Source organism: Sprattus sprattus (assembly GCF_963457725.1).
Source record: "Sprattus sprattus genome assembly, chromosome: 15".
NCBI classification, from domain to species: Eukaryota; Metazoa; Chordata; class Actinopteri; order Clupeiformes; family Clupeidae; genus Sprattus; species Sprattus sprattus.
The window spans coordinates 29,440,647-29,457,011 of record NC_137913.1 but is presented as its reverse complement, the minus strand read 5'-3'; the positions used below and the strand labels follow the sequence as shown (position 1 = coordinate 29,457,011).

The 16,365-nt window shown below is 40.4% G+C and overlaps 1 protein-coding gene across 1 annotated transcript in view; it reads right to left on the bottom strand.

Annotated features, from left to right (window-relative positions):
• Positions 1-16,365, bottom strand: part of ksr2 (kinase suppressor of ras 2) — a gene marked incomplete at both ends in the record, with an annotated part of 81,443 nt that overhangs the window by 19,213 nt on the left and 45,865 nt on the right. Inside the window, 7 exons of the mRNA XM_080852895.1 lie at positions 311-377; positions 850-891; positions 1,290-1,458; positions 2,100-2,206; positions 4,496-4,581; positions 6,227-6,310; positions 9,986-10,055. Of these exons, the coding sequence (XP_080709021.1) occupies positions 311-377; positions 850-891; positions 1,290-1,458; positions 2,100-2,206; positions 4,496-4,581; positions 6,227-6,310; positions 9,986-10,055 (625 nt within the window). The remainder of the gene's footprint in view (positions 1-310; positions 378-849; positions 892-1,289; positions 1,459-2,099; positions 2,207-4,495; positions 4,582-6,226; positions 6,311-9,985; positions 10,056-16,365) is intronic.

Genomic DNA, 16,365 nt, shown 5'->3' with positions numbered 1-16,365 from the left:
TTCTATTACTGCCCTTTTTATGTTTTCATTTTATGCCTTCTTTCTTTTTTATGTTTTTTAAGTCTGCTAAATACAATAAACATAACAATAACAATAACCATAACCAATCAAAATCAATCTTTAATTCAGCTGTGTTTTATGAACTGTCCCTTGTGCCATCCTATCTACAGTCACACAACAAACATATTATAAAACCCTCTGTGTAGTTCTGTGTGTTCGTCTAAGCCTTGTTAACGGTTACTTCAAACATAAATCTCACAAAAGGAACAAACAAACTAAAAAAACAAACAAAAGAAACTATGGTACTCACACAGGCTCAGACAGAACTGGGTGCAGAATGACCTGTGGTGCTCTGCTGGGAACCTCTGGGGCCACGTCTGTTAAACATAACAAAACAAATCTAATTAATGAACAAATGTAAAAGTAAATACATAAAAAACTGAGTGGGTCTCAGAGGACCAATACGGGAGAGAACATCATCTCAGGCTGACCAGGACAAAAGCTTAGTGTGACCTAGTGTAACATGAGCATTAAGTGCACTAGCGTAACTCAGTGTAATTGGTAAACACACTCTTGGTTTGTATTGGGCAAAAACACATGGGTGGCTTGATTTGTTTAGGTATAACTGCTCCTGAAAGGCCTTTTATCAAGGCACTTAATAGATGCTCCTAGCAGTGAGCTGCTGGTTTCAAATGGATCTCAGAGAAAAGCAGGGGGATGGGTCAGGATGCGGTGGCTGAGGTGAGATGGTGGTGGTATGGGGTGATGGGTTGTCACATCAAAAGAGCCCTCTGAGGTGTGTTGTAGTGCATTATGGGAAAATGTAATGATCAATTATGACACACTTACCAGGAAAGATGAACTGCTGCTTGTATTTGAAGTGATGAGAGGCTGGAAGACACACACGCAAACACACGCACACACACACACACACACACACATACACACACACACACACACACACTCACACAAAAGAAAAGACTGGGGTGTGAAGAGATAAGGAACTCGAGAGGAGCCACCAGGCGTCACAGCATTCAGATGTACTCCTACACACACACACAGGGCTTCATCTGAAAATGAGCCCAATATCTCCTCTGACTCCCCCCTTCTAAAGACACTCCAACCGACATGCACGTTGTTTTGAAGCTGAGATACATTTACTCATGTAAGCAAAACAATGAGCCCACCAGAAGAGTCGTCCTCAATTTCGCAGCTCACTATAATACTAATGTCAGTATTCACTGTTTGAAAAAGCCATAGACTGGTAGAGGAAGAGGAACGTGACATACTTGTCAGGCTTGAGGGTTTGTGTTGCCGTGCCGACTGAGGGGAGGGGTGTAGAGGTGATGGAGGCGTGGCACTGGGAGGAAGAGGAGGAGCTGGAGAGGAAGGAGTGGAGGAAGTGGTGGAGGAAGGGTTGCTGCTAGAATCTGGCTGGTACGGAACAGGAATGTGGTCCTGTAAGAAACAAGGAGATTAAAGAAAGAAAGAAAGAAAGAAAGAAAGAAAGAAAGAAAGAGGAGAGGGATAAAGTTCCTTCAGTCTTCCTTAAGAACAGGGCCACTGATTTGGACATTTGCATGTACTATGTTGCTTGCTGGATTTCTCACCATCCCAGCTTTACAGATCTTTAGATATTACACATGCTGGGACTTTACAATGTATAGGGTGCTATGAATCTAACTGGTATAAAATGTGCCATGTTGGTAGTGCAGATAAACAAGCAAGATACTTTCTTTGAACATGTCTCCTGATAAACCCTTCTAAAGCTGAGGGTTCTGTGGACCTTACTAAATGGAGGAAGTTAATGTTTTGTAAATGTATTTTCCGCCTCATCAACCCATTTATGACCTTGCTGAGTTACACTGAGATTGGCTTCACTCATTACATGTTTTTTAGTCGCTCCTTCTGACATTACATTGGAAAGTATTGATGGGACTGCCAAGAATATCTTTAAAGAGAATGGCAAATTAAGAGTTGTCTGATGACTGCTACTGGTGAGATTTATATGAGATATATATGAGCCATGAGTATGAGATATTCCTGAGGCTAAAACTGTAAAGAAGAAAGACAAGACGCTACAGAAGTGAGGGTCCTACCTTGTTGATTTTGTTGGTTTTCGGTAGCGTTTGGCTGATGTGCAGGTCTGTGTACCTGAGGGGGTTGTTGATGTCACAAGGTACAGACTCGGTCCTGACTAATCGAGCTGTTTGAAAACAAAAACACAGGAGCAGGCCCCAAACAAGCATTAGTCATCTCTATGCGTGGGGAAAAACAGGGTAAAAACCTGGCGAGCAGATTGTGGGGGATGCCTTTTCAATGTGACCCTAATTAATCCATGACTTTCCCAGTAGTTTTTTTTAGAAGTATAAAAAAAAAGGTCTAACCAAATGGGAGTGACACATTTAACAAATAATAAGTGTAGTCTGCAAAAGCATTTATAAATCAATCATATTACCTTGAGATGTTCCTTGATGGTCTTTAAAAGCGTAAGACGGAAGATGGGAGGTGGTGATGAGGGAGGTTGATAAATGCAAAGAGGAAGAAGAGAAACAGCAAAAATATCAAAAGTGAAAGGTTGTGACGAGGAGCTCTACATCAACAGCAAGATAAGGGCTTAGTATTCACAGAATGTATTTTTAAGGACTTCTTAGGGTAAATTACTCCTCTAACTGGTTTATAAGTAATACTTATATTTATCTTCTCAAACCACTATGTATAATACTTCTGCAACTAATAAGGCTACTTAAACCATGGTCATATATTGCTGATTGGCTGGTACGTTAGGCCCTAAAAATAGATGAGGTCAACAATTCAATCACCACTGCAAATCAATAATCTGGGTCATGACTAAACTAATCAACAAGGCAGAATATTATTTAACACCTAACACCTAAATTAACTAATTATATAAAACAACACTGTAACACATATGAAACACAGAACATGTATCAAAATAACCCTACTTTATTAAAGCTGATAAAGATAGCATCAGACATCACAGTATACAGTCATACTATCTATAGCATATTGGTAGGGTTAAGGTTAGGCATTCATAGGTATTCTCTATCGTCGGCTTCCTGATGAAACCTGCTATCCGCCATTTTGGCCAAAATGAGATTAAACATCAGAGTGGACCAAAATCTGAAGGGGCATATCCTGATAAAGCCTGCTATGTCAATCTTAACTTTGTGGGGTAGCAACGACACAATAAAAAAAAATGCTTAATCCTTTCTTCTGAAATATGCTGTGATGAAAACTGCTATGTCCCACTTGGGTCAAAGACTAGATTCTCTCTAAAACGATTCTCTCTGGATTCAGAAAAATTCATAATCGATTTTGTAATACATTTTTTTTTTTTTTTTTTTTTTACACATCCATTTTATGTTGAAATGCAAGCTGCATCGATTATTGGATTGTTCATAGAAAGTCAAAATGGTGACAAGGAAAAGCTTTTTCTCTTATAAAAAATAGAGAAGGTAATTCATCTGTTGATTTTCTTTAATTATCAAACACAAAGTAGGAAGTGTAGCAAAGACTCTGAGTAGCAAACTCGAATGTTTTAAAAGTCGAAATGGATTGACAATCGTTTTATCGGTTTAGAATTGATAATCGTTTTTTTAACACAACCGTTTTATGTTGAATTGCAATAATCGATTGATTATCAATTATCAATTTGAAACCGATAAAACGATTATCGATGCATTTCGACTATTGAATCATTTGAGTTTGCAACTCAGAGTCTAAAATCACTTCCTACTTTGTGTTTGATAATTAAAGAAAATCAACAGATGAATTACCTTCTTTATTTGCTTTATTAGAGAAAAAGCTTTTAATGGTCACAATTTTGACTTTCTATGAGCAATGCAATAGTCGATGCAGCTTGCATTTCAACATAAAATGGATGTGTTAAAAAATAATAATAATTAAATTACAAAATCGATTTAAAATCGATAATCGAATCGTTGACCTCTGAATCGATTTTGAATCGAATCGTGAGGTGCCAAGAGATTCCCACCCCTATCAAAGATGTAACCAACATTAACAAAAGTTGTCGCAATGAAACCTGTCATGTTATAAAGAGTTAAAAAGATAAAAAGTGATCTGATTGGGTCATACTGATGTTATGATGAGATCTGGCATTTTACAAGCCCTTTAAAACCTGCTATATCCACAAAATGTATGTATATATACAGAATAAAAACCTGCTATCTCCCCTAACTCCGTCCCAAAATGCAACATTTTGATAAAAGTTGCATTTGTTGATTAAATCCGGCACACATCTCTAAAATGAAATACAATATTGATGGTACACGTCAATTTTCTCCATTGCCTCAGATTGCCTCCATTGCCTCAGATTAAATCAGTTTTTTGTCTTTCCTGAAAAAGGTGTAAATGCACATAGCAGGTTTCATCAGGAAGCCGACGATATGGTGTTCTGGAGCCAAGAGAGTTGAAAGGTGCCTACCCAGCATTAGAAGAGAAACATCACTACCCGCTGGAGAGACCCTACCTCCACGGGGCATGATCAACAGGTGGCATGGAGAGGCCTCTTTGGTACATTTGTTGTGGCACTTCAACCTAATTACAGAAATAAATCAAAATAACTGTGAAAAACACAAACACACACACACACACACACACACACACACACACAAACACACACTCACTAGGGCTGTCAAAATTGCTCAAAAATTACATTCCAATGTTCGTTTGGAAAAAAATCACGAATTCAAACTATTCAAATATCTGGTTGCCTATTTTACGCAGTTGCCGTCAATACGTCAATAATGCGACAAAACCATGGTTCAAATTAGTGGGATATATATATACGTATATCCTATAAACAGCCCAGTAACGTGTAGGCCTAATCATGAAAAGCCACAACTTTGTATCGCTTGCATTTCACCACCACACCTGCAAGCGCGCAAACTATAGTAATCTGAAGAAGACGCCCGCTTCTGAATGTTACAAAGTATGCTACTGGTAACCTTCCTTGCTTTGCTCACCATTTATCGAGTAGGCCTATTAAAATCGATAAAGAAAAAAATGCATGTCGCCTACGTCTTCCACCATGCCAGCGAAAGGGCCAGCACAACTACGCACCGTTCGGATTCAATAAAAAAAGCTGTCTCGGACTTTGCCGAGAACATTGCGTTACAGCAGCTTTCACCAGCCAGACTACTAGCTCCCCTGAGCACTACTTCGGATGCTTATTGAATGGCATAGCCTGTGTAAGTCCAGCTCAGAACAGTTGTGAATAAGAAAGAATAAATGTCCATGTCTGTTGTCTTGCACAGACAACCAATTGAAATCGCCAGGAACAACAATGATGAACGTAGGCTATATGATTTTGTAATGTAGTGCAACCGTGGCTAAACTGCTGGGTTATTCTCAATGAAAAAAAAACATTAGGCTATAAGAACGATCATCGCAAGCAGCACTGCTTCCCCGACATCTGCAGAGTGGGAAAGGGCTTTTCGAATGTGAGACAATTTAATTAAGATGGACAACTGCGCCTCACTGCCTTAATGTTTGCTAAGTGTGTCGCAGGATTTATTTTTTCCCCCCGCAGAAACCAAATAAATCGGTTTGGGGAATTCCAGATATAACCTACTTGCACCTAACCCAGACAGAGGCTCATTCACAAAGCAGATAGAGGTGCTTGTACCGCGGGAGTGTTTTTTTCACATTCGAATATTAATTTTCACGTTCGAATTCGCGTTTTTGGATACTCTTCGAACTCGTATTCGAACTTCGAATATTCGTTGACAGCCCTAACACACACACACACACACACACACACACACACACACACACACACACACACACACACACATTCAACAAATTTAAAGTAAATACATTATGGAACATCACCAAAGACAAAATACTCCCGCCCCACCTCACAGATAAATATACCTTTCATATAAACCATCACATTTAGTAGTGGTTAAAATGAAAATGAGGTTTATGTATTCAAATAATCTGTTTTTGAAGATAACGGTAATTAAACTTATTTTGCATTGTGGGTGCAATTACTGTGACAAATTTCTAGTCAGAATGTTAAACAGCTTATAATGAGGAAAATAATGGAGACCAAACTAACTTTTAAAGAATATAAAAGCGCATCTCTCAAAATTCAAAACAACTCAAAGAAACTCCAGTGTACTTAGGTCTGATGGATAATCCTGGCAGTTCTATAAACAATGGTGTTTTTCAGACTTACTTGCAGTTTTTACATTTTAGTCCGAACAACATTCCTTTTCCGCAAACTGTACATGTCTGAGACATCCAATATTTGGTGGAAAATCTGCAAACACACAAACAACAGGAGTGTTTAGGAACACACACACACACACAAATTCACACACACACACACACACACACACACACACACACACACACACACACACACACACACACATACATACACACACACACACACACACACACACACACACAGACAGACATTACAGGCACGTTCTGACCTTTTGACTTTGTTTCCGAGTCTGTCAGAGTGACAAATAGCATCTACAATAGCAAGCAGCACACTTCCAAAACAACCTTTAAATTAAAAGATCGATGTGTGTGGCCCCTTCTAAGCGTAGTATTTGTTCCTCTAATCTCAAAGAAACGCTATAATTCAATTCTGCCTCAAAGCCTTTCAATTTATCCTGAAAGCTCCATCGTGGCTAAATGCTTATATACACGTATTCTCTGATACAAAGGCCATGGCACCAACGCTAATACTAGACTCATTCACAGTGGAGGCTGCCCACAGGGCCTTGCAGATGCACTCTCGTCACACTCACATACACAGACCCCCGTCTCTATCAGTGATGCGGATTAACTGGCAAATTTGCGGTGAGCTCGGCAATAAAAAGCCAATCCACTGCGCTGGTGGCATGGTGATGAAGAGAAGTCTTCAGAGGGCTAGGGTTGTCTTTGCTTTGCCACTGCCTGGATAAGAGACGATAAGAGGCACGCACTCGCAGGTAATGGAATATGACTAACGCGAGCTGACAGTATCTAAATATCTTCATTAGATCCTCCGGATCGGCTAATCCAAACAAAAACTCAATTTAATATTGACTTCACCCACTGGAGGCCAAGTGCCATGTCTGTGCTCAGAGTTAAACACAGGTCCCTATTCCCATCTCTTCTACTCCCACCTTAGTCACCAGATACGTAACCAGATATGGGTTTGCACAAAGCTTTGACAGTTTTTCTTAGTCACTCTGATACATTTCTCACAACAGAACTGAAATCCTCAAAACTACTTGTTCAGTTTCCACATCATCTACTCCCTTGGGCATATGATAATAGCAATATCTCATTCTTTTGCAACAATTGCAAATGCTTTGGTGCCTTCATGCAAATGAGTGTGGGTTATTGTCAGCAGCTACCTACATTACCTAAGGCTGAATTAGACTTATCCGTACAACACGATTTTGGGCACATAGGAACGCCTTCAGGTAGCTGGAACGCCTTCTCAGGTAGCTGAACCGCCCTCTCCGTGCTCTCCAGAGCCCTCGGACAGCTCTCCATGTCCCCACAAAAATTTCTGTCGGTCCGTTCATGGCGACGGATACTACTTGGCCGTGATTGGCCGAATACATGCACTCGCTCACACAAACAAGCCCCATTAAAAGTACAACCGCGCACGAAAGGGAGATAAGCATATTGAAATAAATGTATTCACATTGCAAGAACGGAATGAAATAGCCTACACATTACACATGATAGGCATCTGCAATGCCCAAATAAAACTCACATTGTATGCTACACCAGAAGAGGCACAAGAAAAGGGTCTTACCATTGAAGATATTAGTTTTTTCTTGAAGTCCACGTATACAACGTAAGCACAGGATTTTTCAATATGTTGCGATCATTTTTCGAAATCTCCACTAAAAACCACTTGTTAGGCATGTCATCCATTCATATCGATGTGAATCAATCAATACTCATACAACTTTAACTGTGATGTGTTTTCCTTTCATTTCACAACTTATGTATTGTATAATTCACGATAGCAGTTGCCCCTTCCTAAACATTAGGCTCCACATCGTATCGTCTCGTCACATGATCAAATAGAGATTTGACATTGATTGGACAACAACACAAAAATTACCCAGAAATCATCATTGAAAATCTGAATATGACGAAAATACCGGAGAAAATAAGAACGTATTGAATCGCTTTTTAATAGTTTCTATAGTGTAAGATAAGCATATCCTTTTGTTGTCGATTGCTACTGTTTCTCCCACAAAAAATACCCACCATGAAAGAGATAAGTTTGCCCTTTCAGGTGTATATATTACTTATTAGACAAAGTTAAATCGGTATGAGTCTGCTGTCACCTGTTGCATTAGAGCAGTGACAGCGGTAAATGAGCAACAGTTATGGCAAGGCCAACTAACGATTTCCATCGTCATGAAATAGCTTATCTTCGGCAGGTAAACCACTTCCCCGCCTGCTGTTGTGGCAGTGAATTGTTTTCAGCACCCACGGCCGTTGGAGCACCATAACCGGGACACAAAAGCTAACTACCACGTACTATCCGGCCGCCCGCCCACTGCCCGACTATCCGACGCGACCGTTTGAGTAGCTTAAAGGTGCAATAAGGATCAATAGCTATTCGCTAAAGGTATGCTAGCAGCTAAAACTAACGAAATCTCTTGAAATGTGCTGACTTTGACATTATGACAAACTAGTTACTCAACGACTGTCCTTACACAGTCAAACATCAATCAAGTGCAACACAAGACTAAGCAAGATGGCAAATAAGCTACTTACTAGATCGGCAGAAGGTAAACAAGTCAGGTCGGCGGGCTGCGGCAGGCGAAACTACAGAACGCAGTTATATGCCTATCGACCCTGCTATGCCAATGGCACCGACGCGATTCTCCATATTAAATGTCATTGTAGCGCCCCAATTTTTTTTAAGCTGTTATTTTTAGGTTAAACTGCTTATCCTAACCCTAATCCTGAAGCATAATTGTTGCATAATGCACCTTTAATGTCACCTTTAAGTTGCATATGTCATGTTGATCAAAATGTATTACGCAGCTTCTCTGTTGAATAGCAATATCCCCCAAAACATTTAGGCATCTATTGTCATGACATTCACAATAGTAAAACAATTTATCATTGTTGGTCAAAAATGAATTCCATCAGTTTCAGTGACACTATTTTTTTTTTTTTTTACATTTGCTTATTTTATGAGTGACTTGTCTTTAGAACCTTGATGGTTCACTTTTGATGATAAGGCTTGATTCAATATGTTCAAATGCAGGAAATGTGTCAAGAGGAAAATGTCATAGGTCACTGAGCAATAGTGGATGTGCCAGGCCAACAACAGGGTAACACATAAATGTTCACTTCCAGGAATAATCTACAGTGATCCCCTCCCCTTGGTGTGAGAGGATTTGTAAGGAACAGCCCAAGTACTGCATATAATCATGTGCGCCAATGATAACTTTTGCCCCACACCAGGGAATGGTATCATGGCCTGAAAATGTCTATTATGTGATGCTGATGGTACCAATCATTTTGAGAAAGGCACTTAATGTTGAAAATGTTAAGGTTGATTAGAGAAATCAAAGTGCCTGAAAAAAGCTGTAAGATACAGTCAGAGCGCTCATACCCTGTTCTTCAAATGCCTTGAAGTATGAGAAAGATATTATTTGTGAAGTGAACCTGATTCAATTGTACAGAAGACAACACTTAATTTGCGTCGAACTAATTTCTCTTGCTTTGTTAAATGTATCTATTTATATTTCACATTAATGATGAGCAACTTTGAACCACCAGTAGAAAAGAAAACCTGTCAGTCACTGCTTTTTTCTTTTTAGAGATCAGTGGCAAGTAGAATAATAAAGATGTCAAACTTTGAACAGGCAAACAAAAACAGCTGCGTACGAGCCACTTAATCAAGCTGAGATAAAGTTACCTGTGTTTGATAGAGATTCCAAGGCCTAGTTACCTGTGTTTGATAGAGTTTCCAAGGTCTCTGTGAGGAAATTGTGGGGACCATCGAGGCACTAAGAGAGTGTCTGTTGAAAAGAGAAACAGGCATAGTGGTTAAAACATCAATCACACACTCACAATACACACACACACACACACACACACACACACACACACACACACACACAGAGACAGACACACACACACAGACAAACACACACACACACACATACACACACACTCACTCACACTCACACAGAGTGAAGCATTTTGTGAACCAAGTCCAGACGATACTATAATTACCAAAACAAGAGCATTTGCAGAAATACTTTGGTAATAAATTACATTTTATAAAAGTGGATATGTTTGTATATGTCTTTTTCACTGCTAAATCTGCAACTGTATGGCATTTCACAATCAATTGTAATTGGATTAATTTCTATAGAATCCACAGATACATCCCCTCCTAAAGGTTACAGAAAAATATGTATTGACATTTGACATTTGTGTTACATGAGATCCTTGACTAACATTAAAGCAAACTTCAAGCAATGGTTTCAGTCCTCGATTAAGCTCAAAAGAATTGCTGACACGTGTCACCAACCTGAGGAATTTAATTGAAATAGAATAACACAAAACCAGAGAAGACACAATTGCATGAATAAACGTAAAAGGGGAAATTTAAAATGTAAAATACTCAAATGACAAGCAAAAAGACGTACTGTGCGTACTGTGTGAAGTCGCCTCTGACAGTATTACACCTCTAAGTCTCCCAGTGACCTCTACAGGGCCACTGTAATGGAGGGACCCCACAGCATTAGGGCTGTAACGATATTGGATCGAACCGAGAAATCGCGACACTCTGGGCCACGAACCTGCATTGCGATGCGAGGAGGCAGAACCGCGACATGCCCTCAGCGGTCACTTGATACAAAAAGTTTGGTTGGCTAGTAAAAGCGGCTGCTTGCTTCAGCGCTGGGGTTAATTGTTGCGCAAAATTTACTCAGTGCAGTTCATGCTCCCAAAGGTTGCGCGTGTTGTCATGAGCCTGCCATTTGCTTGGCAGATAGAAAGCTGTTTCCCTAACAGAAAGTCTGAAGCTTGAAGTTCTTTTCAAACCTTTGCTTGGGTAGCACTGCTAAACTGAGCAGACATGCAGACTACATTTTAGTAATCTCATCACGTAACATTCGTTTTCTAAAAACAATCACATAGTATTGCATGTTTTACTGTGGTAGAAAATACGTTAGCTTAATGCTAACGTATATGGGAAATCCTATAGAGACCGCGCTAGGTATTAGCATCAATTAATTCACGTTAATGTTATTGTATGAGCCTGACATTTGCTCTGCAGATAGATAACAGGTTCCGAAGTTTGTTGAATGTTTTTCAACAGCATTGCTTTGAGTAATAAAAACCTCAATATTTGGTTATAAATTGTTTCTTCATTTTTTTATAGCTCATACTTATTCTAATGTGAATTAGAAAATATATTTTAAAAATCGCGAGGTAAAAAAATAAAATAATAATAATAATAATATCGTGGGGTGTATCGAACCGTGGGTCAAGAATCGTGATACGAATCGAATCGAAGGTGGGTGTATCGTTACAGCCCTACACAGCATACATCCACATTAGATGGAAGTATAGCATTGAATTATATGTAGCATAGGCGGAGTTTGACATTTGAGCCAGGGGGGGCAAAATAATTAAAACTCATTGTAACAGCCAGGATTCGAATTATCTTTTTGTCTCTAAGGGGGTCTCTGTCATACAAAAGTTTGCGCACCGCGCACATATCTCTACCTAGATAAAACCTATAATTTTTCTTGTGACTCAGCACAACTAGGGGGGTCTGGGGTAGAGATGCGCGGTTGGCGGTTGCACCCGCGGACTCCGCGGTTAAACCGCGGATCGGGCGGATGACGTGACAAAAAATAATATTTTAATTAAATTCGGGCGGGTGGCGGTTTACCCAACGAAATTCAAAATATCTACACATTGTTAAATGTCGTTACCTACATCCAAGCACATTTTGAAATAATCAAATTTTCATCAGGCAGTAAATTGGCCTAGTTCCGTGTATGCATACAAAGCAAACAAAGGAAGCTAAAAAGTTTAAATTAAGTGACGATCCCTAATCATGTCGCGTCTCTAAACCTGCAAGCTATGAGTCAGCTGTCAGTATTGGAAGAAGCCTTAACGTGTCGTAGATGAAACTGCCTGGGTTATTTTGTTTCGTTAGGCTATTAGTTATAGTTTAAAACAGTCAGTCATTGTAGCCTACCACTCGTGGAATAAGGAATTTCAAAGAGATGATGGAGTGATTTGACTCAGAAGTGACATTGGGCATTGGCAGCACGAGATGTTCAGAACAAGTTAAACTTCTAGCTCAGTAACATCCCCAGCTAAGAAAGAAGGTAAGAAAAAGTCGGAAAACTTTGATTTGCAAGGCAAGCAGGCAAGTGTTGGGGTTGTTACAGTATAAAGCTTACAATGTGGTGAAATTTCGGAATTAATAGACTCTGCGTTTCCTTCTAAACTAAAAACAGTAGCCTATGGCTATATTACCATATTAAAATGGTGTACCAAATTGCGTTTTATTACAATGATAAAAAAGTGTAGGCCTACTAGCCTATGGTAAGGTCAGGTTTGCCGATGTGCTTGGCTATTTTAAAGTTTCTCCCTGTGCATCGATCGGAGACAGACGTCACTTCACTGATAATATTCTGGGGAAAGGCTACAACATAGCCAATAGGCTTTCATACTAGGGGCTTTATCCTTTAAATATCTTTGCGGCATTGGATCAGTCTCCTTTCAAAAACAGGCAAGAACTTTCTTGCCTCGCGTCAGCAGCGCCTAGCCTACCTAAAAACAACAGGCGGATGGCGGGCGGGTGCGGTTTTGAAAATTGGTCAAAAAAATTGGTGCGGATGGATAGCGGACGGATCATGCGTTTTGTGATGCGGTTGCGGATGAAATAATAGCCCATCCGCGCATCTCTAGTCTGGGGGCATGCTCCCCCATAAGATTTTTTTCGGAAAATATCCCTTTAAATAGTGTCCTCTAGTGGGTTTAACTAATTTAGATTTAAAATATGGCACAAAAATAAACATTTAAAAGATATCTGCTGAGATAAGTGCTAATTATACTGCAGCATGGTAGGGATTTGCAGCTCAAGTGAGTAGGTAAACGCTGTAAGCTAGAGTTCACTAGCTAGTTATAGCTGGCGGAGCTACTGTTATATCCAACAGCTGATTATGGAAGCTATCACCGTCTGTCTGCAGGCTCGCGAGGCTCACTTATTCACGATCAAACAGAGCAGGGCGCTTCTGACAGGCAGGCAAACAGGCTGTGCTACTTGAGACTATTTTATTTCGTACTCTAAAAAATGTACAAATTAAGTTCACTAAATCGGTTATTACGTGTGAATTTGACGATCTAATAGGGCTAGAAACGCCACTGGTCTTGTCATTTGCAATGCAATAAAACGTAACTAATTTGAAGACAACATACACATGCATGCCGTCGTCTTAAACTTGAACACAAGGAAAATGCATCTGGCAGAAATGAAAAAACCATTGTCCTACCATGATGTTTATTGTAGATGTATTTATCTCAAAAGCACGTGAAGCTAAAAGCACAAGACTTCTTCTGACTTTATGACCTGTCAAATTGATCTACTATGCGGTTGGCTCTAGCCTAGTGGTGTGGTGGTGTGTCATGCTGCCTTCATGAGCATAAGGTAGGCTACGGTCTGGCTATGTCCCGTGGTATATCCTATTTTTCTCCTCGCCGATTTGAACAGCCATTCGAGAAACAACTGTCTGGCATTTTAATACCTAAGTCAGACAATTTAAAAGCGGAGATATTAAACCATGCCAGACGTAATTATTCCACACATTTTTGAACCAATGCAATGACTCGTTTCAACAACCAGCCCTGCAAACTCCGCATATGAACTGTAGCACCACATCCTAGCTAACTCTATCTCTCTACCTCTACCTCCCTTTTTATACTTAAAAAGAAAGTATACTTTAAAGTATGTACATTCTCCACATCACACCTGTGTCCAGTGTGATTATGTATTTTGTTTGTGTGTATGGGAGAGTTGTGTATGCATATGTGTCAGTATGCATATGTGTCAGTTTGTGTGTGTGTGTGTGTGTGTGTGTGTGTGTGTGTGCGTGTGACGTCTTTAGGTCAAGTTTGAATATGTGGGGGCACATGGGTGACAGATTTTTTGATTTAATAATCTGTCATGTAATCAGGTCATTGCTAGTTTTCATGAACTGCCTGTGTTGGGAATGTAATCAGGTCATTGGTAGCTGATTTTGTGTTTCAAACTACTTGATTTCACAATGAACAGATGACCATTATAAATAGTGTGTTATATCTTTTTGTTTACATGTGGCAGCTTAATTGTGTGTGTGTGTGTTTGTGTGTGTGTGTGTATGTGTGTGTTTCCATGCATTTCTGTGCGTGTATTCTTGTCTTTCTGCTACCCATGAAAAACCTCATCAGTCAGTAAAATCAGTATCGATTAAGGGACCATTTGTGTAGAGGTCTGTCCGGCCATCCAGGAGACAGGCCCAGCGCTGTGCCCCAGGCCCCCCTCTTTCCCTTTCTCTCCTCTCTCCTTCTCTCTCCTCTCTTCCTTCTTCTCTTCCTCCCTCCGTCTCTCCTCTCTCTACCCCAGCAGAGGGTCTGTAATGGATGGCTGCGGGGAAGGCCTGCAGGAGAAGAGGGCACCAGACGACAGCAGCAGCACCCTTCCCTCACTGATGGCCTCCTCTGTCTGCTCCCCCTCCTCCTCGCCTTAATGAAGTCGCCATCGCAGCCTCCTTCCCCTTTCCTAATGACCCGCTTCCTTAATCAGAGACATTCTAAACTGACCATTCCAGGAGGGCAGGCAGAACAGCGGATTTGAAGGAAGGGTTCCTGCGTGTGTGTGTGTGTGTGAGAGAGAGAGAGAGGGTAAGATAATATGTGTGTGTGTGTGTGTGTGTGTGTGTGTGTGTGTGTGTGAGAGAGAGAGAGGGTAAGATAATATGAGTGTGTGTGTGTGTGTGTATGTGTGTGAGTGTGTGTGTGTGCGTGTGTGTGTGTGTGTGTGTCTGTGTGTGTGTGTGTGTGTGTGTGTGTGTGTGTGTGTGTGTGTGTGTGTGTGTGTGTGTGTGTGTGTGTGTGTGTGTGTGTGTGTGTGTGTGCGTTTGTGTGTGTGTCTGTAAGAGAGAGACAGACGTTTAGATAATGTGTGTGTGTGTGGTGTATGTGTGTGTAAGAGAGAGGATGAGGTAGTGCGCGTACATTAAGGTGACCAGACGTCCCCGGTTTCCGGGGACAGTCCCCGTTTTTGGTGGCCTGTCCCCGGCTGGAGCTGTCCCCGGAAATGTCCCCGGTTTTCACAGATAGACCCGGGATAGAAATTAAAAATTAAAAAAGAAAACAATGACCAAAACGTTTAGTTGCGTAGCCTACACGCCACAGGCTCAAGCAAGCCAGCCAGCAGCCAGGGCAGCAAGCTCTCGCTCGGAGCTCAAAGATCTAGAATGACCGTCTTTTTAGTATTTTGATTGGTGGAATATGCAGCGCGGTAGAATCTTTGCCATTGGCTTCTTTTTTTTATTTAGAAAGAGATCGCGTTCACTCATTCATTCAGCCAGCTAGCTCTGACAATACGAGTACAACAAGATAGGATAGCATTGGGATAGGTTAGTGTCATTGTTTATCATCTATGTCATATATTATTTAACTCATGATCTACATATTTAACCCATGATCTACAATAATCATATTATTTAACCTATGATCTACAATTTGCATCAATGTGTGTGTTAAGCAGCAGCTATCTGTTGGTCAGATGTCAGTCACATCTGTAGACTTGCTAACTAACTTTGTTAACTTTTTAACATAAGCAGTGATACTAGCTACAGTACTATGATATTACAGTTTCACTAGTCTGGGTTACTAGAGGTAGTTGGCAACTTGACATGAATGAAACCACTTGAAAGCTGAGGAGTGCGGACTTACATTAATCACAAACCGTATGAGGTATGCTATCTCTGTCTGGGTGGCTCCGGGAACGTTGGTTTAAAAGCCGCGCAACCACTCTTCCCTGCCATCAATTTTGTTGTAGGCTTTAGATACAGCCTGGTTGAACACGAACGTTTTCGTTTTATATTGTATCAACATACGTTTTCAAATAGCCCTGGGCCAGGCTGTCAGATGTCTATTTTATCACTATAACATTATACTCAAAATCGGAAGAATATTGTTTTCTTTGTCAAGTTTAGTCAAACTGCTGATGTTATGGCGGTGGGTTGCGTTCAAGATGAGGAAGCAAAAACAGTCTCATCAGTTCAATTTTAAGCAGGAGGTTAAAACATTTGCTAA